The sequence below is a fragment of the Equus quagga genome, chromosome 9 (genome assembly GCF_021613505.1).
Source record: "Equus quagga isolate Etosha38 chromosome 9, UCLA_HA_Equagga_1.0, whole genome shotgun sequence".
Classification (NCBI taxonomy): domain Eukaryota; kingdom Metazoa; phylum Chordata; class Mammalia; order Perissodactyla; family Equidae; genus Equus; species Equus quagga.
Genome location: NC_060275.1, coordinates 47,884,374 through 47,910,694, shown reverse-complemented (window position 1 = coordinate 47,910,694; position 26,321 = coordinate 47,884,374). Strand labels below are relative to the sequence as shown.

Sequence of the window (26,321 nt, the reverse complement as noted above, 5' to 3'; positions counted from 1 at the left end):
AAATGACCTGGCAAAGTAGATAGGGGAAGTCATGCAGAGTCCTGTAGGCCAAGTTCTGGATTTTTGTCTTTATCCTAAGACCCTGGGAAGCAGAGAAAGTTTTTAACCGGTGTGATGCCATGATAAGATTTTCGTTTTGAAAACAACATTCTATTTCTATATGAGGAACTATTGGAAGGGTGCAAGAATACATGTGAGACATGGGTTAGGAGGTTAATGCAGTAGTCCAGAGAAGAAATGACTGTGATTTGGATTAATTTTAGTGATATATATTAATTTAGTAAAACAAATTATGTTCTGGAATATCAGTTTCACTGTAGTCCAGGAACAGGTAAGGATGTCTTACATGTTCTAGGTGGCCACCCCATTTGGCACATCGAGAGTACTCCCTTTGTATCCCTGGGATCTAGGCTATGGTTCTTTTCCTCCAAAATATTTAACTAAAAAAACCACTAAATCTTCATGGAATTGATTCTATTAGTTCTTTCCTGTAGGAAGTGTGGTCTTCTTTGAGTCCCAGGTTTACACTGGACTCTGGAAGTAACCAAGAACTGGACATAGCGTTAAAGAATGCCGTCATTTAGTGATTCGTCGTCTTCAGCATATAAATATTATTTATTTCCTCAGTTAAATGTTTTCTGATACCTGTCCCTAACGTTACTGTCGCTCCAACTTTTGTGCCCTCAACAAACTTCTTTCTGTAATCTTTTATTTATGCTTATTTGCCAATTTTTTTCCCTCCTTAAAGTACACTAAGATAAATATACTGCAAATTTGCTCACCCATGATGTAATTGTGCATCTTATGGTCATTTTTCACTTCTTATCTTATTGGACTAACTTTTGGTGGTGGTGAACACTTCCTCTTTCTCGAAAGTCTTCCCATACTTGGCTTCCATCATGTTAATCATATGCATCTATTAGATTTTTCTCCTCCCTATGCACAGTGTCATGCACTCTGAAATGGCTTCCTACCTGCCTTTTCTCTGTCCAGAAAGTTCCCCCTTTACTCGGGAGATACTGTTCCATAGGACACAAGTTGCTGTTCTCCATAACAAGTGCAGTTGAGCTATTTGAGAATTAGGAAGGGTCATAATTTAGAAAGCAGCTTGTTCTAAAACCAGAATATGGTTCATGGTCTCTTGTTTATTAAAAGTGCTTGAATAAACTGTCCAATGGTATTATTTTCACACATGTAGTTTAAATAGAAATACCCGTTCTGTTTTTAAAAGTTTTGTGTGACAACTTTTAATCATATTTTTCCATAAAATCCCAGCAGTGGGCAGCAAGTAAAAAATCTTCTTGGTCTTTGAAAATTAAACATATTAGGTAAATGTGTGAATATAATTCTTAATGTTTATAATTTCATTGTGTTCTAAATATTGTTACACTATTGAGATTTTCATATTGATTTAGCATCATTTTGAATGCTAAATTTGATTTTTTCCTAGATAAGAAGATGCAGCTATGCTTTGTTTCCTCTTATGTCGGGAGGTAAAGAAGTCAGAAACCTAAGTTTTTCCAGTAAACGTTTATTGAGTATCTTCTATATGCTGGCACTCTGTTAGGAGTTTGGAATTTAAAAATTAAGATAGATGTGTACCAGTATAATATAGTGACATAATTGCTAGTAGGTTTGGACTAAGTGCTATAGTTAGAGGTTTTAATAACAGGCTGTCTCTGGGCATATGGATAAAGTTGTAAAAGAGGGTTCCATTGTGAAGGTGACCTTTGAGCATGTGTTTGCCAGGTTGTCAAAGGAAGAGAGGTTTTCTGATAGGAGGAACTGCATGAGCAGAATCACGTAGATGTGAAGCAACCTGGGATGTTCAGAGTTCAGCAAGTAGTTTAAGATACCAGGTGTGTAAATTGAGGTAGGTGTAAGAAGAAGCCTACAAGCCGGGATCAGGAGTTTGGGCATTATCTTGTAGGTGTAGGCTCTAGATGTTTTGGGCAGGGGAGTGATGTAATCAGATTTGTGTGGCAGTGTGGAGGATGGCTTGTGAAGAGTTTGAGGGAAGGGGCACCATGGAAGAGCAATCAGTAACTCAGGAGGGAGGTGGTGAAGGCCTTGATTAAGGCAACAAGAAGGTGGTTGGAGAAGAATCGTCAGTTGAAGAGATACTTAAGAATATAAACTAGGATTTGGTGATTGATTAGATGAAGATTAGTTTGCTTATCATAATTATTTTTGTTTGAATAGTGTGCATATGGACATTTTGAATATATGAAAATATTTTAGTAATACAAAAGGTAAGTAACATAAAAATACTTACAACATTATACGAATTGGTGTTGCTTAAGAGAAAAGGAAAGGGATTAAAATTTTTTTGTAGTGTTTGAATTTATGATGGTCCATTTCAGCAGTCCTTAATTTAAAATCCAGGAGAATGGTTATTTTAATTTTCCACAGTTCTTCACGTTTTGATGCATCGTGTAGTCTTAGATTTGAAAGTTGGAGAATGAGGCTTGTCAGAGCAACAGTTGCACTGGACAAAGTTAAACAGGTAAGGAAGACTTTATTCTAGGCTGTTGTAATCGGGGAGAGGCCAGAACTCGGACGCAACTCAACTTCCTGAAGCAAAAAGCAGAGGGATTTTTAAGGGCTGGGATGAGCTAGTAGAAAAGTACTGGAGGCTGTTGGAGGGAGGTTGGTCAATGAGATGTGTCCAGCACATTTAGTTACTTCCTGAGTTTGCGAATGTGTTTCTGTGTGTTTGCTACTTTTTGCTCATCAGAAGTGAGGCTCCTCTGCTCCCCCAGAGACTGGGAGACGGGGGCGCTGTCTTCCTTGATGATTACATTTCAGAACGATGGCTCCCAGGTCCTGGAGGAAGACATTCCTAGGTTGTAAAACTGACAAGAGTCATCAAGAAAGATGTCCATAATCCCAAAAGAACAAAGAAAGAATTCTAATAACAAGTTTTCTAAAGAAAATGCTGTAAGAAAAGGGAGGTCAGGGTCTAGAGTCAGGAAGTTGTGCTTGTCTGAAGTTAACCTGAGGTTAAGGCTATCTTGGTCAGGCTTCTGGAGTCCGTTTTTGAAATAGTCTGTGTTCTCATCTATAAAATGAGGATAATAGAGTAATAAAGTAGTGAGGATTAAATGATATAATTCATATAACGTACTTTAGCAGCTCTCATTTTTATTGTTCTTATTAAAAAAATCACATCATCCACCTTTGTCGTTTTGAAAATGAGATGACGAAAACTCAGAGATCAAGTAATTTGTCTAAGGTCACACAACTCAGTAGTGCATTTTAATGAGTAACTTTACCCTTAAATTGAAAAATATAAATATTGGAAAATTAAAGATACAAAACTTAGAGCCACAAGTAAAATTAGAGTCACTTGACTTTGTTTTGATCCTTCTGAATTGGATAGTAGTTATTTGAGTATAGTTACTCACAAAGTATCTCAACTAAAATGTCAGTTTTTAATCCAAGGTGGTCTTTTATTTAACTTGAAACAAATTTTTTTCAGACTTTTTATATTTAGCTACTTTACCATATTTAATTTCATAAATACAACTTAACATTTCACTCTATAATGAGCAGTTCTCAGATTTTGCATGTGAGTCCTTAGATTCAGCAGACTTCTTCCAGGACCATTGCAGGAGAGGAGGAGAGACACAGCGGGGAGGACTCCCAGCTTTTGTCTCTTAATTTGTTTCTCATTCTGTGAGAGATTTCATTATAGTGATGGCAAAAGTTTGAAAACCTCCAAATCCTGGTAGATAATTAAAATACATGAACAAACTATTGTCATAAGAGAGAACATGAATACGGTAGTAATGACAACAGCAAATTAAAAAAACCACCACCATGATAGAATTTTGGGGTCCAAAGGAAAGAATAATTTTCGTTTTCTTCAGGAAACCTTTCACATGCCCTACAACTTACACTGGATTTCAGGAAGTCTTGTTAAATACTAGAGAAGAAGGAAGCATTCAATAAATGATGTTAGGCAGAAGTGCTGTTGTATATTCTGCAGGAAGCCATGGGCCAGAGGAGAGGAGATTTGGAGTTAAGGTTTAATTTCTTCTTTATTATTTGGAAAAACTAATTATTAATTGTGAAATTTCTTCCAAGGTGTCCCCGCCCCCCCAAAAAAACAAAAACAAGTCTGAATGTGAATGTATATTCACAGAGGGATGATTTTCCTGTCTCAAAGGGTGGTTGTAAGGATTAAGCAAGGTAACAAAGTGTTTTCTCCGTGTCTTCTATACAGTAGGTGTTCAGTAAACACTAGGTATTTTCATTACTACTTTTGGTGATGATGATGATGTGAGGAATTCAAAAGAATGAGATTAGGAGATGGAAAGAATTACATACAAAACCATAAATTTGTAAGGATAAAGATTACAAACACTGAGATAAGGGGCCCAATTTTCTCATTCCCTACCATGCCTCCAGGGCTGCTATAGTGCTTGGTGTATAGGGCAGGCCCTTAAAGATTTGTTGAGTGAATTAAGATAGTTTCACTTGAAAAGAAACTACTTTTGTAAAGTAAGACAAGATGCTCTAAATCTCTGTTTTGTAGATGAGGAAACTGGGATTCAGAGTTCAGGTAGCTTACTTGCCTAAGGGCATAGCTGCTTGATAGGAGAGCAAAATGCAGTGGGCCACCCAAGCTTTGGAGTAAGTCTGCGTTCCCATTCTGGCTCTGGGCTTCGTATTTTTATAAGACTGTCTTAGACAAGTTTATTGATCTCTCTAGGTCTGTTTTCTCAAGTGTACAATTGGGAAATAATACCTACTTCATTAGACAATAATGAGTATTAAATATGTTGATATGTATAATGTACTTTGGGCTTAGGATATACTCAATACATTTTGCCTTTCTGTCTCTTTATACTTCTAAGTCTTTTATTGAGAATAGGGGATGGGAGTGGCAATTGTTTAAAAGAAACTCAACTAGCATTCTCAACTTTTTAAAACCTTTCCAGATGACTTTTGCTCTCTAAAAAGACAGGTTACCAAAGCACACAGAAGATGGTTTTAGTGCTTAGGAGTTGTGGGTGAGATGGGGAGGGTTTGCGGGTACAGAATTATTTGAGAACAGTGTTGTTTTCTTCTGTATGTTTGTTTTGAAAGTTTCCTTTGGTGGGTACTGATGAGCGGTGATAAAGGGAGATAATGGTTTCAAGGGGAACTTTTAGAGGAAGGGGGTAAGGTGTTGTTATGAAGTAGTGAGGTGATTTTGTTAAACACACAAACTAAAACTTATCTAAAATTAGTGTCATTGCCTAAAGAGTAGACACTTGGGTCTTTATTTTATTGCTGTTGCCATCATTTAACATAACTCGATAGACATGAACCATGATATGTTCTTTTGTGCAAAGATCTTTTGAGATGGATTCAATTATCTGAGGCAGGCAGACGTTATTTGGAACCAAAATGAATCAATTTGGGCAGTAGAATATTTTAGTCAAAAACAAAATAGGAGTATAAAGTTGTTGCATCGATTGTGTTTTAAGTCTTGTCAGTTGGCTCTCTGAGGGAATTCCTCAAGTACTGTGCGTTCTTGGTTGAAATAAGTATACCAAATAAGTGGTTTGAAATTGTTCAAAAAGTTTAGAAAAGCGAGCGATGATTGGACATCAATTCTGAAACTGTATCTACTGATAGAAACTAAATCACATTTACATCTATCAAATTCATCCAGTTTAAGTTCAGAATTTGTTTTTCCCCTCTTTGATTGTAATTCTTCTGCTTAGTTTAAATAAGCAATGTTAATTTTGGAGCCAGTTGGGATTGTTAATGTTGATGTAAACAATCTATATTAAATACTCATCCACAAATGTTAGTAAATCTCATGTTTTTAATAAATTCTTTTTTAAAAGGCGTGGCTAGATTGCATATTTATTAGATTGAAGATATATCTGTATTTTCTTGAATTTGAGAAGAAAGTTTTTTTAAATAACGAATTTTTCCCCCTGTATTTTGTTTAGGCAAAATATTGGTGAAAGTATTCTTTACCTGTGGGTGGAGAAAATAAGAGATTTTCTAATACAAAAATCTCAGATGATAGAACCAGGTAGGATTGAAAAATATTATCAATGCTCTTTTAACTTACAGTAATTAAGTTTTAGTGTAGATATTCTAATTGAAATTTTTAGTGAAAATCTGTATTCTGTTTTATGGTTCTATGCATGTTAAAATATTATGTTTCTCTGGAAAGTTTGTTTACTCATGTAATCAATGGTTATTTCTTTCTATAAGCTTTTGCCTCTTTGGTTTCATATTATACTCTTAGAGAAATAGAATTTTATGGTTAAAGAACTTGGGTCAAAAAATCTCTGCTTTTTTGACTATTGTTAAGGTAATAGGAGCCATGTAACATTCTTTATGAATTATTGGACTATATAAGTTAGACATTACCTTCAAATGAGTATAGTATTTATAGAAAAAGAACTTTGGAAAACACACTGACTGATATTTAGGATATAAAAATTGACTTTGAAAATTGATTTTTTAAAAACTGAAATGTAACTCACCACAATTATTCACCCTTTAAGAATGTATAATTCAATGGTTTTTAGTATATTCAAAAGTTGTGCAACCATTACTGCTATCTAATTTCAGTACATTTGGAAATTGAAATTTTGCTCTATTATTATTATTTTTTATTGAATCATTAAGTATATGACAACATGAAATTTCTAATGTTTCCTGTTTACTTTGCTAGTCTTTGTTCCACTTACCACAAAGGCCTTTAAGAGACGAAAATAACTCTATTTAACCCGATTTTATTTCCAAATAGAGGTTTATTGTTATCACTGAGAATTGTTGAGGGATTTAAAACAAAAAACCAATAGCTTATTTACTAATCTTTTAGAAAATTATTTACAGGGAACCAGTTATTTAGGACTCCCTTAGCCAAATCAGTATACGTTTTTGTTTTTTTGTTTTTGAGGAAGATTACCCCTGAGCTAACATCTGCCACCAATCCTCCTCTTTTTGCTGAGGAAGACTGGCCCTGAGCTAACATCCGTGCCCATCCTCCTCTACTTTATTTGTGGGACGCCTACCATAGCATGGCTTGCCAGGTGGCGCCCATGCCTGCACCCGGGGTCCGAACAAGTGCACCCCAGGCCGCCGAAGTGGAATGTGTGCACTTAACCACTGTGCCACTGGGCCAGCCCTCAGTATAAGTTTAAAATTGGTAGTAGTATATATTTTTTGAGAGCATTTTACTGTTTTTCTATAGAAGTGAATGTTTTTACTGCTTCCATTAAAATCAAGGAGATAAATGGTATGAAGATATTCTGTCCATGTGACAGTGTTTTTTGAAGTATTTTCCTTAGCTTTTTATGATCCGTGTTCTGGTTTTGCAGCATTTCAGGGCATCTGTGAGAAAAGTAGTCTCAAAGCAAAATTGGCTTTTGCCAGTCCACCATTCTATAGTGTGGGGCAATTGCAAAAATGGAATGTACACGGGTAAAAATTTAGGACTCTAAAAATAGTTTGGGATCACTCAACTCTCAGGAAATTTTAAAAATTATTGATCTTAAAAATGATATTTTCCCTTTCCCACCGATAACCATAATTTAGTTTAGCCACTCTTCAAATTTTAGAGTTATTGATTTGTGTTATACAATTTATAATTTTTAGAAATTTTGTTTGGAAGTTTTTACTCAAAAATTGATTTTATAGACTTCATGTTAAAATGGAAGGATTAATAATTCTGAAAACTAGTAAGAGCAGAAGCTAGTAATCAGGATATCTCATGACAGTTTTCTCTCTAGGGTACCCACTTGACAAATAATTTATTTTGATTTTGCTGTTATCTTCAGTATAAATTTATTTTTTATTATTTCATCATGTTTTTTCTACTCTGGGAATATTAAATTTTGAAATAATTATATACAGTTATTTATAATTTTTTGTTGTTGTTGAGGAAGATTGGCCCTGAGCTAACATCTGTTGCCAGTCTTTCTCTTTTTGCTTGAGGAAGATTGTCCCTAAGCTAACATCTGTGCCAATCTTCCTCTGTTTTATATGTGGGAGGCCACCACAGCATGACTTGATGAGTGGCATGTAGGTCTGTGCTGGGATCCGAAACCAGGAATCCTGGGCCACTGAAGCAGAGCATGCAGACTTAACTACTGTGCCCCTGGGCCAGTCCCTACAATTTTTAAAAATTCTGCACTAATATTAGACTTAGAGAAAAGTTGCAAAAATAGTACAAAGACCTCTCTTAATATTCCTGACCCTGCTTCCCCTAGTAACATCTCATAGTATTATCATCATGAACAGGAAAATAACATTGGCATAATATTAACTAAACTAAAGAGTTTATTCCAATTTCACTAATGTTTCCACTGATGCCCTCTCTGCTGTTAGATAATCCTGACCAGGCTTCTACATTGCATTTAGTTGTTATTTCTCCTTATTCTCTTCTAGTCTATAAACAGTTCTTCAGTCTTTCCTTGACATTTATGACCTGACACTTTTAAAGAACACTGATCAACTGTTTTGTAGACTGTCCCTCAATTTGGGTTTGTCCATTGTTTTTCTCATAATCGAAGTAACATTAGGCATTTTGGCAAGAAAACCATAAAAATGATATTGTGTCCTTCACAATGCATTATATCAGGAGCTCATGATAAGAATATGCTTTGTTATTTGTGATGTTTAACCTTGATCCCTTGGTTAAGATGGTATCTGCCAGAGTCTCCATTGTAAAGTTACTGTATTAGTCTCCAGAGAAACAAAACTAATAGGATGTGTGTGTATTATGTATATATGTGTCTGTGAGTGTGTGTGTCTGTATATTTATAAAGCGAGAGAAAGGAGGGAGGGGCGGGTAGAAGGAGGGAGAGAGCAGGAGAGAGTGATTTAAGGAATTGGCTCACAAGATTCTGGAGGCTGACAAGTCCAGAGTCTGCAGGTTAAGCTGACAGGCTGAAGACCCAGGGAAGAATTGGTGTTGCAGCTCAAATCAGAAGGCTTTCTGCTGGCAGAAGTCCCTCTTTTTCTGGGGAGCTCAGTGTTTTTCCTGTTAAGACCTTAACAGGATGAGGCTCACTCACATGGAAGGCGATCTGCTTCACTCAAAGTCAGCTGATTTGAATGTGAATTCCATCCAAGAAATACTTTTACAGAAACATCTAGAATAGTGTTGACCAAGTATCTGGGTACCATGGCCTACCCAAGTTGACATGTAAAATTAACTGTCATAGTTACTGTCTTTCCCTTTGTAGTTGATAATTATCTTGGGGGAGATACTTTGAAGCTATGCTAATATCCTATTTCTACTTAAACTTTCACTCAGTAATTTTAGAATCCATTAGTGTATCTTGTCAACAATATTTATTACTGTGGTGTTTGCCTAATGGTGATTCTTACCTCCTCTTCTCCTTCGACATTTATTAATCGGAATTCTATTGTGAGGAAGAGATGTCTCTTCTCCCCATTCATTTGATTAGTCATTTATATCAGTATGAATTCATGTATATTATTTGATTCCATGCGTTAAAATTCCATATTATCCGTATTTTTTTGCTCAAATTGTTCCAGGTTTGGCCTTTAGGAGCTTCTTCAGGTAGGCTCCTGTGTTCTTTTTATAAGCTCCCATCTTTTTGTGAGCATTTCTTTGCTTTCTGGAATCACAAGATGTTCCAGGCTCATTTTGTATTTTCCTTGCGCCAACCTTGGAATCAACCTGGATTCCTTCTATTGAAGAATGATATTTAGAGACCAAGACCAATGATTTTTTTTAGGTGTAATTTTGTATTGTCTTTGTAGATAACTCATAATGTTGCATATCCACATAGGCCCAGACATAGAGAAGAAAACTGAAAAGGACGATGTTGAATGTGAAGATGATCTCATTTTAGCATGTCAGTTAGAAAATCCAGGTAAGCACTGGATTTTGATATCAGTGAAAATTAAATAGGTATAATGTTACTAACATGTTTCTTTTGAGGAAAGTGGGATGGTAATATTATGTATTGTTTTTGGAATGGCATAAAAATTTAGTAAACACTCACATGTTAAGAAATAGTTATTAATTTGCAGAGAATTGAATTAATTTTTTCCTGCCTGCTGGCCATTTTAGTGTTTGGTAGGTCTGTCAGACGGGTGAGGAAAAATAGAAATTTACTTTTTTTTTTTCCTACTTTGTAGAGTTTTGAATTAGTGATGGGAAAAATTGAAACTAAGAAAAGCTGTGTTAATGTTTTCAATTCACATCCTGTTTTTATATTTCATTTTGAAATCCTGATCTCTCTTCTGATGGCTCACAGGTAAATTTTAGTCTGTGCTCACAAATCCAAATATAGTAATTGAAGGTGCAGCCACTGAAATAAAGCTAATAAAATGCCTTTAAGATTTTCCATTCTGCTTAAGCAGATTTGTTCCATAATTAAGTACTATTCACCTTATGAATAGGTTGATGTGATAGACCAGCTCTATGTTTTTATCAGACAGTATGTTCCATTTCAGTATTTTAAAATTTTGAATGATATCGTCATTTTTCTCAAGTCTCTTACAAAAATGTGATAAACCAGAGGGAACATTCATTTTCTTTGCAGGTAAGGAGTTTCCTCTGCCATTTTACAGTAGATTTTAATGAGTATTATGAAGGTTTAAAGTTCTTGCATGGTGTCTCAGGACTAGTGGAAGGGGGTGAAGAGGAAGTGAAAGAGTGGAGAAGATGAGCCAGGACTCCTACCCCTGCTTCAATCTAAGTAGCTCCCATTTTATTCATTTGTATACTTGTGGATTTGGCATATGATTTCTTTTGGGAAACAAGATCCACTATTAAAGGAAAAAGAGTGAAAATCAGTACTAATAAACAGCACCCTGTTGATATTGACCTTAGTACTATACTAGTATGGTCGTCACAGTCTGTTCAAGAAGAGGACACTATCGGGGGAAGGTAAAACATCCTGCATAAACCTGGTTTCTTGTCCTAGTCCTGCCACTAATCAGTGCAGTGATTTTTGGCAAGTTGTTTAAAGCTCTCCAGAAATGTTGTTACACATGTTAAGTTGAAATATTTCATCAATTTTAAGGCAAACTGACTTGGTAAGAGTCAACAGATTAAAGAATAGGAATAGGAAAAAGTTTTAATTCTTTCTTCCTGAATGACTTTTTATCCTAAGTGGGGCAGCTGCAGCAGCCAGGATAGTTGGTCATTTTCTCAACATAGTTAAAGGTAAATTAGTGGTTCTTAAACTTGTTTAAGAGGCAGAATAACTGGAAATCTTGATACTCTATTGAATACCAATTTGGTGTATTATTGATACATCTAATTCAATCCTATGAAGTAGGAAGAGTTTTATTAGCAGAAGACATGTGGTAGTCCCACCTTATCCATGGGGGATACGTTCCAAGACCCTCACTGGATGCCTGAACTGCAGATAGTACTGAACCCTGTATATACGATGTTTTTTCCTATACGTACTACCTGTGGTAAAGTTTAATTTATAAATTAGGCACAGTAAGAGATTAACAGCAATAATAATAAAGTTGGCTTTGGGGTTATTAGTAAATAAAGTAAGGGTTATTGAACACAAGCACTGTGATACCACAACAGTTGGTCTGATAACTTGAGATGGCTGCTAAGTGACTAATGGGCCGGTGGCGTATATACAGCCTGGATCTGCTGGACAAAGGGATGATTCATGTCCCAGGAGGGACAGTCCAAGATTTCATCACGCTTCTCAGAACAGAGTGCAGTTTAAAACTTTTGAATTATTTCTAGAATTTTCCGTTTGATATTTTCAGACCAAAGTTAACTGCAGGAAACTGAAACCATGGAAAGCAAAACTGCAGATAAGGGAGGACTACTGTATGTTACAGCTATACAAAATAAAGTTATAGGTTTCCCAACCCAGAGGTCCATCCGCAGTACAATGGCTACATAAGTTGTGGTATTTAGCAGCTGTCAATCTTTTTGGTCTCACGACCCCTTTATATTCTTGAAAATTAGATGTTATACCAACTTATACTACTTCAATAGTCCAGGATTTGAGTCCCAACCCACCGCTTCCACTGGGTGACCTTGGCAGGTGAAAATCATTTATAAGTCAAGTAGTTTTACATACAATGTATTTGGAAACTTTCCCTTAAAATTAGAATTTGATTTTAATAGACAACTATTAATGGCTATTTGGGTTGATTTGCAATATAATTTATGTCTTTTTCCGAACCCCCCTCCACACACCATTGCCAAATTTTCAGTATTTGAATGTAAGAATTTTAAAAATAAAAGTAATATAATTCTTTAAATTTATAGAAATAGAAGAATTGCCTCTGATCGATCATGGCATTCCTATTACAGACCGAAGAAGTACTTTTCAGGCACACTTGGCTCCAGTAGTTTGTCCCAAGCAGGTAAAGTTACCATGTCCGGCTCACTTTGATGTTGTTTTACCAAAGTAAGTCGAGTAAATGGTTTTGCAATAATATCCTTATTTTTACTATTATGTTTAATTTTCATGTAACATAAAAATTATTTGCTTATTTTCCTACCCTGAAATTACTGTAAATCATGGACGATTTGTTTTGTTTCTGTTTTTCACTGCTTTCAAAATTTTATCTGAATTCTGATTAGGACTTACCCTCAAATGGATTTTCAAACAGGAAAAACCCACTGTGGTGTTGTGGAAAATTATGATGCTTAAATAGCTTGTTAAAAAGAATTATTTGTCCTATTGCGTGAGAGTCCTATAAAACCAAGTCTGTTCCATTGTTGCCCAGTTAGGGGGACACTGGACAGACTGGCTTAGCCTTGTTTTCCTGTCCTGAATTCCTTTTCCTTTCTGCTTCCTGATCTTAGGTGACCTAACTCCCACCCAGGTATATCAAATGGGAGACTTTTCAGTCAAAAACAGTATTCCTAGTCTTTGTCTTTTTCACTCTCTTTACAGCAGAATCATTTTCTTCTTCCTTGCTGCTATAATCTAGCTTCTTTTAAACTTTATTGATGTAAGAGACAATTTCAGTACTACCTATAAAGTTAAATTAACAACAAAAAATCTCATTAACTTAGCATAGGTTTTGAGCGTTAGTCTCTTCCCTTTGGTCTCAACAGCGACTCTCCTCTCTAAGCTCTTCTAGAACCCTGACCTCTAGGGCTACACTGCTTTGTACTGGGCTCCTTTCACTCTGTATTAGGCTCTGGGAGAGGAAGTGCTTTTCTGCAGTGACTTGTGGTCAAGACAGCAGTTTTTGGTGCAGGCTTCTGCGCTTTTCTCTGAGGAACCCTATTTTGTCCTTGGCTGTTGCTCATAATCTTCTTGTCGGGGTCCTTAGACGTTCTATTCTATGTCCGTTCATCCTTGACCCTCTTTGTTTCTGATTGTAGTCACTTAGAGTTACAAGATCATAATTTGTGAGACCTGAAACAAATCTTAGAGGTCAATGTCTTCTTTATTTTATTGATCAGGAATCTGAGAACCTGAAAGTTTAAAAAATGATAAACACAAGATTGCACAATTTCTGATCCAAGTTGGTCTCCCTGACTCTAGCTTGGTCTTCCCTACCTCCAGTATTTCTTCAATATTTCTTCCATACTCCTTGCCAGTTACCTTTCTGAAAGATCAGGACACCTGTCACCATTCCCCCCACATAATCTTTGCTGATTTCCGTTGTCTACAAGGAAAAATCTAAGCTTGTTATACAAGGCCCTTTGTGCTAGGACCCTAGCTTTTTCGTTCCTGATACATCTGCTATCATCTTCTCATTCGTACTCTTAAGTTACAGCTACATAAGACTGTTCATCACTTCTTGAACCCCTTTTATGTCTCTGCTAGGGTTGTCAGATAAAATATAGAATACCTACTTAAATTGGAATTTCAAGTAAACATTATTGCATGGGACATACCTATAATAAAAAAGTATTCATTTATATGAAATTCCAATTTAACTAAACATACTTTATTTTTATTTCCTAAGTCTGGTACATTCGCACATGCTGTTTCTTGTGAATGGAATGGCTTCTTTCTGCACTACCCCTCTCTTCTTCCCTTTTGATGAAGAAGAATTGCCACTTATCTTTCAAGACTGGGTTCATGTTCCTCTGTGAACCTTACGTGATGCCCCGAAAGAGTTTTAGCTTTATAATATTTGGAATATACCATTATTGTGCATCTATCACATTGGATAGATAAATTTGGTGAATTTTCAGAACTCATTTTTAGAAATTCTCCTATTTACATTTAAAATGCTCTACCTGGAGAAAAAATTTTCATGTACAAATACCTTAGACATGGTTAATGCTCAAATATTTGTTGATAATTGGGGCTCAAAAATACCAGATTTGTCATTTTTATACCAATTGAGAGTATCACTATCTGCCCCTAAAATGAGGAGAAAACTCTGGAAATGGGTTTTTCAGAGTGTAGTAGATTCTTTAAATAATGATTTCAGTACAACAGTACTTATATCAATGTGCTTTCAGATGTTTTTCCAGCATTTATTTACAGAGCAAATAAAAAGTATACATTAGTTTATTTATATTACTGCTGTTTTTAAGGTGAAAATGGTTCTCGCCAAATTATATGAGAATAAGAAAATAGCTAGTGCTACCCACAACGTCTATGCGTACCGGTGAGTGATCATCACAATTTTAGGAATGTGCAGTTTGTAAAAAATGGGGGAAACTGATACATGATTTTAAAAAATAATAGCTATTCTGTGTTGTTTTCCATTATAAAAGTAATAATTGTGTAGAATATTTGGAAACTGCAGAAAAGAAAAAAACAGAATCAGAGGGAAAATCAGCCGTTTTCTGCCACTAAGTGTAACTGATAGTATTTTGATATGTTTTCTGTCTTTTCTATGCAGAGTGTATTTTTGTAATGCTTTATCCTAGTATCCTGTTTTTTCTTGATTTAACAAAAGAATTTTTTCATGTTATAATTGCTTTATAAGCATTATTTTAATGACTGTATAATATTTGTTTGAGGCTCCATACCACAATTATTTAACCATATCCTTTTTGTTTTAGTTTTTTATATTTTTCACTATTGTAAAGAATAGTCCCATGAACATCTTTGTATACTTTTTAGATTACTTCCTCAGGATAAGTTCTGGTTGCTTCTAGATTCTTTCTTCAAATGAAATGGGGGTATAATTAAAAAGGAAGAAAGAATAGATTCCTAGACAGAATTATTTAAAAAGTCTGAAGATTTTTGAAACTCTTGATACACATTGCCAAGTTTTTTCCAAAGTTTTTCTTTTAAACTGATTTATGCTCTCATTAGCAGTGAATGAAGAGAGCTTCTTTTACTACATGCCTTTTAGTTTTGAGTACTAAGGTTTTACACAAATCTTTGCTGATTTGTTAGCAAAGAGATGAAGGGTATATTTTTAAATATGTGAGTTAGTACAGACTTAAAAGAGCATGGATTAGGACTGTAATAAATCAGAATATAGACATAGGGATTTGGTGCAAACTTAAAATGTGGTTGAGACTGTTTATAAAATCTAGACTATCTGAAACTCAAAAAAATTTTAAAAAATCCATCTCTTTGGATAGGTGAGTTTTTAATATTACTAAGTCATATCCCTCTAAATGCCAAAACTTACAAAAAACTGTTTGTTATATAATTCCCTACTTACTAGAGTATCACTGAACAGAACTTTGATGTTTGCTTAATGAGTTAGGGTCATCAATATAAAAATGAGGGATTAGACTATGTTTGCTTGCAGGGAGTATTAAAATGTGCTGGAAGAGTATTAATAGTATTTATTTATCCTACATGTTTATTGACTGCCTACTCTGTGGCAAGCACTTTATAAAAGTTAATTCTGATTATTTCAGCAACTCTGCTACTGTAAAAATGTTAAGTTTTTCAAGATCACATAGTTGTTAAGTGGCAGAGCTGAATTTGGTAATCTAATTTCATTTATCTCTATTTTATTCCTCCATGCTGTGTGGCTGCACCTTCAACAATTGCTGTACATAATATTGATCTTAATTTATCAAAAAGTTAAATAATGTGCCAGATATTCTATTTCAAGCCCCAGATTTTGAAGTTAAGTTCTTATATTTTGGTAGTTTTGCGTATTAATAGGTGATCAGCTGTCACTTCTCACAAATGTCATTGTGACTACATGTAGCAGCCCCTTCACCTTAGCACCTTACATAATTGGTTCTTGGGAATGAAAGAGCTTAGCTTGTCAGAATTGTGTGTCAGATAAGACTAAAAAGGCACAAAGGAGTCTTGAAAGACCCCATTGGGAGTAAAATAATTGACCTTTATTTGGTACCTGGACTTTGTGTTGTGTATTTTGAATGCTTAGGGTCCTTTTAGGGTTACTTCCTGGTTCTGGGGCTGTATTCCCACTTTGAAGTTACGGAGCGCTCTTCAGACTGCTGGGACACACAGCTCTTGGGTGCTGCCTCATTATTTTCCTGGCATGTGAGGAAAGGGTTAGTGAAAATGTCCATAGTGTTGCGTTTTTTTCCACAACCTAACAGTATTGGTTATGTAGTCAAATTTTCTTCATTTGTTCCATAAAATTATGGTGTTAGATTATAATTACAAGCCTAATATAAACCAGCCGCTGACTGCTTTTTGCTTTAAATTTGACGTATAAAATTTTGTTTAGTAGTACTTTCTTTTCTTCAAATGAGGCCAACTCAGTAATAATAGAGCCTAGGGGGCCGGCCCCGTGGCCGAGTGGTTAAGTTCCCGCGCTCTGCTTCGGGAGCCCAGGGTTTTGCTGGTTCAGATCCTGGGTGCGGACGTGGCACCGCTTGTCAGGCCATGCTGAGGTGGCATCCCACACTCCACAACTAGAAGGACCCACAACTAAAAATACACAACTATGTATCGAGGGTCTTTGGGAGAAAAAGGAAAAATAAAATCTTTAAAAAAGAAAAATAATAATAGTAGAGCCTAGTCATAGTAGGTGGACAGTAAATATTGAGTTAACGAATAGATGGATTGGTGGATGGAATGATGAATGAGTGAATGAATATGATTGCTATAGTAAAGTTAATGTAATTGAGTTAGGTGTATAGATGAGGTAGTATCTGACCTCTTACAGTCACAGCTGGAAAGATATCTTTGCTGCATTTGCCTAGTCCTAGATGGTACCGTTTGTAGGGGCCTAAGAAATCCACTAGATGGCATACCTTAACTGGCACTGTTTCTCTGTCGCACTTGATGCCAAGCTTAATCTACTATGATGTATCCCTACATTATTATTCCAAATGCTAACTCTCTAGATAATTTAAATGGGTAAAATTACCATGATTTATCTGATATTGATAAGGATCCCTGGGAAAATTATAGAGAAAAGTAAATCTTATAATTCTTAGTCAGAATTGGGAAGATAGAGAAATGCTTGATGCCTACAATAAGATATGAAAAAAGTGTAAAATATTAACATATTGGTTTTATCACCTCCATATTTTTAATATACTTTTTGTCTCTTTCACTAGATCTTAGGCTCTTTGAAGACAGGAGTATGCCACTTACTTCTTTTATATCATTTCATAGTGCCTATTGTGTATAATGCATCTATACAGTATATTCTCAATAAATGTTTTTCAGTGACTACTCTATATAACCTCATAGCTTCAAGGTTAGATGAAGTTGGGAACTGTCAGATATGTAAACTCACCTAACCATAATCATAGCATTTCTGTTTTAAGGAGGCACCCTTGGTTCCTATATAAATATAATAAATATACAAATAATAGATATTTATTATATATAATATAAATATTATATAGATATAAAAAATGAAACATACTGGATAGTAGATAGTGAAAATATATCTAATATATAGTTCAAGAAGGATTTTTTAATAGCAAATGTGCTTATTTTGAAAGTAAATTGATCGCAACAATTACGAAGGAGTAACTTTTGTTAGTATTTTGAGGTTTCAAAGTGTAACACTGTTGTATGTATTTCTAGAATATATTGTGAGGATAAACAGACCTTCTTACAGGACTGTGAGGATGATGGGGAAACAGCAGCTGGCGGGCGTCTTCTCCATCTCATGGAGGTGAGTGTAAGTTAAACCTTGTTAATCCCGTTCTATGAGCCATAAAATTTCTCAACAAACAGAGCTCCATTTAGGAATAAGTAAATCAGTGAGACTATATAACAGGAGATACATTTGGTTTAATTAGTACTTAATTTTTAATCATTGATAGAAAATTTTAACCACTGGATATGGGGAAGAAAGCAAAAGGTTAATAACAAGTGCTGTGCTTTCAAGTTCTTAAATCATAGACAATAGAAGATTGTCTTCAGTTCTGAAGAAGCTCCTCCTTTCTGTTTTTTGACAGTTTCCTCCCCTTTATTTTCTCTGTTTTGTCTTTGTGATACTTCTGTTAGTTGGATCTTGGACCTTCTGGATAGATCCAGAATGTTTCCTTTTTAAAGTTACCCATCTCATTGCCTTATGTTCTGAGACATTTTCTTGACTGTCTTCCAAAGCTTCTATTGAATTTAAAATTTTTTTAGCAACCACTTCTTGTTCTCAATTTCTATTTTTCGTAGTGTACTGTTCTGGTTTTAAAGATTTTTTATTTTTCCTTTTTCTCCCCAAAGCCCCCGGTACAAAGTTGTATATTCTTCGTTGTGGGTTCTTCTAGTTGTGGTATGTGGGACGCTGCCTCAGCGTGGTTTGATGAGCAGTACCATGTCCGCGCCCAGGATTCGAACCAACGAAACACTGGGCCGCCTGCAGCGGAGCGCGCGAACTTAACCACTCGGCCACGGGGCCAGCCCCGTGTACTGTTCTGGTTTTATGGATGCAGTATCTTCTAAAATTTCTCTGACTATACTAATTAGAGTTTCTGTTTTTTTTAAGGTGTTTTCTCCCTTAAATTTTTTCTGGTCCATTTTAGTTTGTTTATCTTGTCCTTTCTCTTTCATGCTGCTGGATTGTCTGGTGGTCATTAATTGTCCATTAATTTTAAGAATGGATTGGTTTTTCTCTAAGGTAGTTGCTGTAGTTTCTTCTGCTGTTGTATGTGGAGGTTTGTTTTCTAACCAGGCCATTCCCTTGATAGGAACTCGTTGTGGGGGTCAGGCCTGTAGACTGGTGGGCTTCACGTTAAGGGCAGCATTTGACAAATGTTAAACTGAGGAAGACCTTACTGGGAGGCACCAGTGATTGCTCATGCAGCCCCATTCTCTCTAGTAGTTGTTCAGAAGCAGGTTTTGTGTTGTTTGGCCTAGGGGTAAATGGCTGCCTAAACTGAGGTATTCTGGTTGAAGTCACCAAGAACTGGAACCCTACCTGCATGATCTCCCCTTCACTCTGCCCGGTTGCCCCAAAGTTTGGAATTCAAGGACACTGTCATACAGTGGTTGTTTTCCAAATTCTCTTCCCATCCTCACATTTTATCCCCTGAATTGTTAGTAATCTCACTCTGCTCACTCATGTGGTTCTGCCATTAAGGTCACCAGGAAATTTTATGTGCAGTTTTATATATGGGTTATTTCATTCTCCAAACTCGCTTTTGTACATGCCTATATGTGTGTCTAATTCTGCTTCTGAAAATAACAGATTTTGAATGTGAGAAATGTCATGGTGGTAGTATCACGCTGGTTTGGAGGGATTCTGCTAGGACCTGATCGCTTTAAACACATCAACAACTGTGCCAGAAACATACTCGTGGAGAAGAACTACACAAACTCACCAGTAAGTGGCTATATTGATACTATATCCAGAAAGTTTCTCACCATTGCCTGTGAAATTAAATTAAAATTAAAAAAAAAGAGAGAAAATTAGGAATGAATCAGAATGTATAGTGTGTTACAAAAACCTTTGGACTAGGAAACTGGAGACTTAGGTTCTAGTCAAACGTTTGACTGGGCAGTTGTGACTTTGGGCAGATCATTTCATCCCTTTGAATGTTAATTTCATAGATTCTTAGAGTTTTATAAAAACCTTAAAGACCAGTTAATTTCCACTCTCTCAAATTGAGGCCCAGAGAGGCTGTAGCTAATGCTACAGTGAGCTAGATGTTCTTTTTAGACATTCGTAAAATTCTGACATTCTCTGGGAATGTCATCTTCCCTTTCCCCGGCATGCCTTCAGATGCCTCTTCCTTTATACTTTGAGGTTTTTTTGTTTCATATTTTATAAGTATATTCATATCTATTTTATTTAAACTTTGCTGCCTTACTTTGGAAAGTGGACAATAGATTAAATAATATCGAAATTATCCAAACATAAATTTATTAGGTAAATGAGTGTTTTCCTTGATTATTTTGGAAATACTAAAATACACTATAAGCAAAAGTGCCCTGTAAAACAGAAAGGTAATGCATATGGAAGTAATATACTTTTCACTATTATACATATTCTGTATGATTAGATTTAAGGTTCCTAAGCCAGTATCTTTATATAAATGGGGAGAATAGTACATTGATTTGTGTCTTTTCCAGGAGGAGTCATCTAAGGCTTTGGGAAAGAACAAAAAAGTAAAAAAAGACAAGAAGAGGAGTGAACATTAATACTTGAAAGTATATGAAAGGTTAATTTGCCTATAATTACATAGAAATTCCACAGTCATCAAGGAGTGTATTGTGCAGAGAGAGGATCCTGGACTGCTCAAGTCAGCCAATTCATTGTGGACACCAACGTTATCTTTTCTTCTTTGGTTATATCATCTGCCAAAAATAGAGAACTTGTGATATATTCATGTATGTTTCAGGCTGATTCGGAAAAATTAATTTGAACTTAATCACCACTTCATCTAATTTTAGGAAGGTAACAGTTGCCCAGGGCAGTACCTGAATTAACTGTCCATTTCAGTACATGTCAAGTGCCTTTGTTAGGTGGAGAAGAAATGTCTCCAGGGGAATATAAATATCTGATTTCTTGTCATTGGGACTCTCATTTTGTTAAATGAAAATTGCCTTTTACTGCTCTTTATGGCTTATTGGAATAGAGGCTCATCGAAGATTGATCTTGGAGAGTTTCTTCTTGTGATTTTAGTTCATAAGTATGTCGCCTTTCATTTTATAGCGTTCATCACTGAGTAATGGATTAAGTGAAAATCCAGGAGTATCCATCTGCAGTTATGTGCTGAAGTGATAATTCATCTAACATACTTGTTAGCATCAGTGTTATGCCTCAATTTCTGTCTGCAAATTGGTGATAGTGAAATTGCAAAAAGTGATTTTCTAGTCTCTACCTTTTTAGTTTAATTCTTGTAATGTCAAGCAATAAATATGGAGTGTCAGTAGTCTCCTCCCACCCCTGAAATGTGTTGGTGTAACACTGTGGTTTCTTCTAACAACCTGGAAGTACTTTCTTGTGATCTTCACTGAGGAATCAGAACTACACTAGAAGCTATGCTGTGGTCAGTGGGACATTTATAGAAGGCATGGAGATGGCAGAACAACACTGGTGGCGGCCAAGGGTCTGTTGTGTAGTTATGTAAACGTGATGCACTATTCCCATCTGCGCTCCAGCCTTCCTCGGTTCCATGACTTTGTGGAGAAAAGGAACAAACGTTTTGATTGGAAAAACAAAGAAAATCCCTGTCTTTTTTCCATTCTTATCAAATCTTCCTTTTCATCAGTGTTTTATGTTTCTTCTTTCATCTGCAAGTTGTGTGATTTATCTCTAGGCATCTAGACAATAAATTTACCTTTGATATATTAAAAAAACTGTTCCCTTTCATATATGATTGCAAACAATTATTAAAAATTATTAATTGATCGCAGATTTGCCTGTGATTCCCTTCCAAAGGGAAGGAGCAGAAATTGGAGGCAGCTTAGGATGGTGCTGGAGCTGGAAAGCCTCAGAGGAAACACAGATAGATAGGTTTTTTTGTTCTTTGATGTTTACCTTTAAAAGATCCAACATCCTTATTTGGTATTTCTGATAAGAATCTAGTCAATAACGTTACACTAGGATGGATTCTGAGAATTGAAATCTAAATTATATTTGTTGTAAGTGTGTTTGATGTTGCCAGTTATCCAGGGGCATCAGAGGGTGACCTATATGTATTTAGAACACTTACTTCAGATTCCATGAAAAGTTAATTAATGCCCTGTGTATTAACTGTTAAAATAATTAAAGAACTTAAAGACCATTAATTAGTATTAAAATAATTTGACAATTTGGGCATGTCAAACCTGTGAAAGAAGACATAAAACAGTAAGAATTTGATGCTGCAGAAGGGTGGGACTTAATTTTTCTGTAACACCAAATTTGAATTTCTTGCTATTTATCTAACATTTATTTTGGTCTTCATAGAAAACAAAAGCACCTTTATATCTGTGATCTCATTTTCCCCTACTTAAAAAAATCTTATTTTTGCTTCTGTCTACGAAATTAACCACACTTTCCTGACTAAAAACCCTAATATCCTTTGCCCAAAGTCAGGTAGTAAAGAGAGATTCGAAAGTCTCCAATTCTGGAGCCTGAGTTATTTCACTTTACAATTATGGACTTCTAACCGATGATGCTATCTTTTTTCTGTATTTACAATTTCTCTCAATTAGAGGATTTTCAAATTCTCTAAGTAATTTTCTATAGCTGGATCTATGCTGTGGCGTATTTAATAGTATATTGTATTAATTAAAAATGTTCTCCATATGCCAGTGTATAAGAGCAAGTAGCATCTACTCTTTAAGTGGGAATAGCAGTATAATTTGGAGATATATATCATGAAACAGCCTCTTTGAAGAGAATTGTACCAAACTAATCACAACCAAGAAAGAGTCATAGGAAGCAGATGCTGTTTGGAGGGCAGGTGAAATTTATTGGGAAAATTGTATAATCACCTCTAATTCCTATATCTAGAGATATAACCATTATTAACATTTGATATGTACATCCTGTTTTTTTCTTATGCATGATTTTCATACATATGGTTATTTTTCTTTCCATGAAAAATGTTATTAAACTGAATATACTGTTTTGTATCCTGCATATTTCATATAAAAGTATATTGTTAACATTCTCCCATGTCAATAAATATTCTTCTATGGCTTAATTTCTTATGGCTACATTGTATTCTGTCTTCTGGATATAGCATAATATACTGACTAGTCCCCATTTATTTCCAGTTTTTAAGTTTTTCCATTTTTTCACTATTTTAAACAGTGGAAAACTACATTGTATATAGATTTTTGTATATATCTCTGATTACTTTCTTAGGAAAAATTCCTGGAAATGGAATTTCTTGGTCAAATATTTGCACCTTCCTAATAGCTTGATTGGTTTAGCCAAACTGTTCTCTAGAAAAGTTTTATTATTTATACCCCCATTAGCATTGTATTAGAATATACTTAAATACCAGTCAAAGCTGTGGAAAACTGGGCAGTCTGGTAGGTAAAACTACTAATATCTTTTTTTAAATTGATGTTTTTTGTTTTGAAATAATTATAGATTCAAACAAATAGTTGTAAGAATAATGGAGAGGCCCTGTGTGCCCAATACTCAGCTCTCCCTGGTGGTAAGATCTTACATAACTTCAGTATATTATCAAAAGCAAGAAAGACAATTCTCGATACAAGTTCTTTGTCAGATATGTGATTTGGAAATATTTTCTCCTAGTTTGTAGTTTGTCTTTTCATTTTCTTAACAGTGTTTTTTGCAGAGTAAAAGTTTTTAATTTTGATGAGATGTAATTTATCTTTTTTTGATTATATTTTTGGTGTCATACCTAAGGACTCAGCCTAACCCCAGGTCATGAAGATTTTCTTTTGTCCTCTTTTTAAAGTTTTAAAGTTTTATGTTTTTCGTTTAGATATATTATCCATTTTTAGTTAATTTTTGTATAAGGTGTGAGATTTAATTTGAAGTTCATTTTTTTGCATATGGATGTCCAATTATAGGAGTGACTAATTTTTAAAATTGAACTTTTTTTTTATATGGCTGAAGTGTTTTTTTTATTGAGGTAACATTGGTTTATAACATTGCATAAATTTCAGGTGTACGTCATTATATTTCAGTTTCTTTGTAGACTACATCATATTTACCACTCAAAAAGTAATTACCATCCATGCCCTATATACTATACACATGCCCTATTACTCCTTTAGCCTTCCACCCTCTCCCCTTCCCCTCTGGTAACCACCAATCTAATTTCTGTTATCTATATGCTTGTTTTTATCTTCCACTTATGAGTAGAATCATACAGTACCTGACTTTCTCCATCTGACTTACTTTGCTTAGCATAATACCCTCAAGGTCCATCCATGTTGTCACAAATGGCAAGATTTTATCTTTTTTATGGCTGAGTAATATTCCATTGTGGATATATACCACATCTTCTTTATCCATTCGTCTGTTGATGGGCACTTAGGTTGTTTCCAAGTCTTGGTTATTGAGAATAACACTGCGATGAACATAGGGGTGCAAATATCTTTTTGACTTAGTGTCATCTTGTTCTTTGGATAAATACCCAGAAGTGGAATAGCTGGATCATATGGTAGTTCTACTCTTAATTTTTTTTGATGATTTTATTTTTTCCTTTTTCTACCCAAAGCCCCCCGGTACATAGTTGTATATTCTTTGTTGTGGGTCCTTCTAGTTGTGGCATGTGGGACGCTGCCTCAGTGTGGTTTGATGAGCAGTGCCATGTCCATGCCCAGGATTCGAACCAATGAAACACTGGGCTGCCTGCAGCGGAGCGCACAAACTTAACCACTCGGCCATGGGGCCAGCCCCCAACTCTTAATTTTTTGAGGAGTTTCCATACTGTTTTGCATAGTGGCTGCACCAATTTACATTCCCACCAGCAGTGTATGACGGCTCCCTTTTCTCCACATCCTGTCCAACACTTGTGATTTCTTGTCTGTTTAGTTATAGCCATTCTGATGGATGTGAGGTGATATCTCATTGTAGTTTTGATTTGCATTTCCCTAATACTTAGTGATGTTGAACATCTTTTCATGTGCCTGTTGCCCATGTGTGTATCTTTGGGAAAATGCTGAGGTCTCTTGCCATTTTTTAATTGGGTTGTTTGTTTTTTGTTGTTGAGTTGTATGAGTTCCTTATGTATTTTGGATAGTAACCCTTATCAGATATATGATTTGTAAATATCATCTTCTAATTGTAAGGTTGTCTTTATTTTGATGATGATTTCCTTTGCTGTGCAGAAGCTTTTTAGTTTGATGCAGTCTCATTTGTTTAGTTTTTCTTTTTTCTCTTTTGCCAGGTGAGACATAGTATTCAGAAAGATACTGCTAAGGCCAGTGTCGAAGAGTGTACTGCCTATGTTTTCTTCTAGAAGTTTTATGGTTTCAGGTCTTACATTCAAGTCTTTAATCTTTTGAATTAATTTTTGTGTATGGTGTAAGATAGTGGTCTAATTTCATTCTTTTGCATGTAGCTGTCCAGTTTTCTCAATACCATTTATTTAAGAGACTTTCCTTTCTCCATTGTATGTTCTTGGCTCCCATGTTGAAAATTAGCTGTCCATAGTTGTGTGGGTTTATTTCTGGGCTCTTGATTCTGTTCCATTGATCTATGTGTCTGTTTTTGTGCTAGTACTACGCTGGTTTGATTACTGTAGCTTTATAGTATAGTTTGAAATCAGGGAGTGTGATACCTCCGGCTTCATTGTTTTTTCTCAGGATTCCTTTGGTGATTTGGGGTCTTTTGTTTTTCCACATGAATTTTAGGATTCTTTGTTCTATTTCCTTGGAAAATGTTGTTGAGACCTTGATAGGGATTGCATTGAATCTGTAGATTGCTCTAGGAAGTATGGACATTTTAATTATGGTAATCTTCATGAGCACAGAATATCTTTCCATTTCTTTGTGTCTTCTTTGATTTCTTTTGACAGTGTTTTATACTTTTTTTTTTTTGAGGAAGATCAGCCCTGAGCTAACTGCTGCCAATCCTCCTCTTTTTGCTGAGGAAGACTGGCCCTGAGCTAACATCCGTGCCCATCTTCCTCTACTTTATACATGGGATGCCTACCAAAGCATGGCATGCCAAGTGGTGCCATGTTTGCACCTGGGATCGGAACCCGTGAACCCCGGGCCACCGAAGCAGAACGTGCACACTTAACCGCTGCACCACCAGGCTGGCCCTGTTTTATACTTTTCAGTGTACAGATCTTTCACTTCTTTGGTTAAATTTATTCCCAGGTATTTTATTTTTTTGTTTTGATTATAAATGGGATTATAGTCTTAATTTCTCTTTCTGCTGTTTCCTTGTTAGTGTATAGAAACACAACTGATGTTTGTATGTTGATTTTGTACTCTGTAAATTTACTGTATGTATTATTTCTAATAGTTTTTTGGTGGTCTTTAGGATTTTCTATACATAAAATCATGTTATCTGCAAATAGTGACAGTTTCACTTCTTCTTTTCCAATTTGGATTCCTTTTATTTCTTTTTCTTGCTTGATTGCTCTGGCTAGG

At 35.4% G+C, this 26,321-nt stretch overlaps 1 protein-coding gene across 1 annotated transcript in view; it reads left to right on the top strand.

Annotated features, from left to right (window-relative positions):
- Positions 1-22,929, top strand: part of IMPACT (impact RWD domain protein) — a 29,144-nt gene extending 6,215 nt beyond the window's left edge. The window contains exons 5-11 of the mRNA XM_046671977.1: positions 5,952-6,037; positions 9,780-9,863; positions 12,248-12,345; positions 14,489-14,562; positions 17,886-17,976; positions 19,492-19,626; positions 20,376-22,929. Of these exons, the coding sequence (XP_046527933.1) occupies positions 5,952-6,037; positions 9,780-9,863; positions 12,248-12,345; positions 14,489-14,562; positions 17,886-17,976; positions 19,492-19,626; positions 20,376-20,444 (637 nt within the window). The 3' untranslated portion in view covers positions 20,445-22,929. The remainder of the gene's footprint in view (positions 1-5,951; positions 6,038-9,779; positions 9,864-12,247; positions 12,346-14,488; positions 14,563-17,885; positions 17,977-19,491; positions 19,627-20,375) is intronic.
- Positions 22,930-26,321: the final 3,392 nt, after the last annotated feature.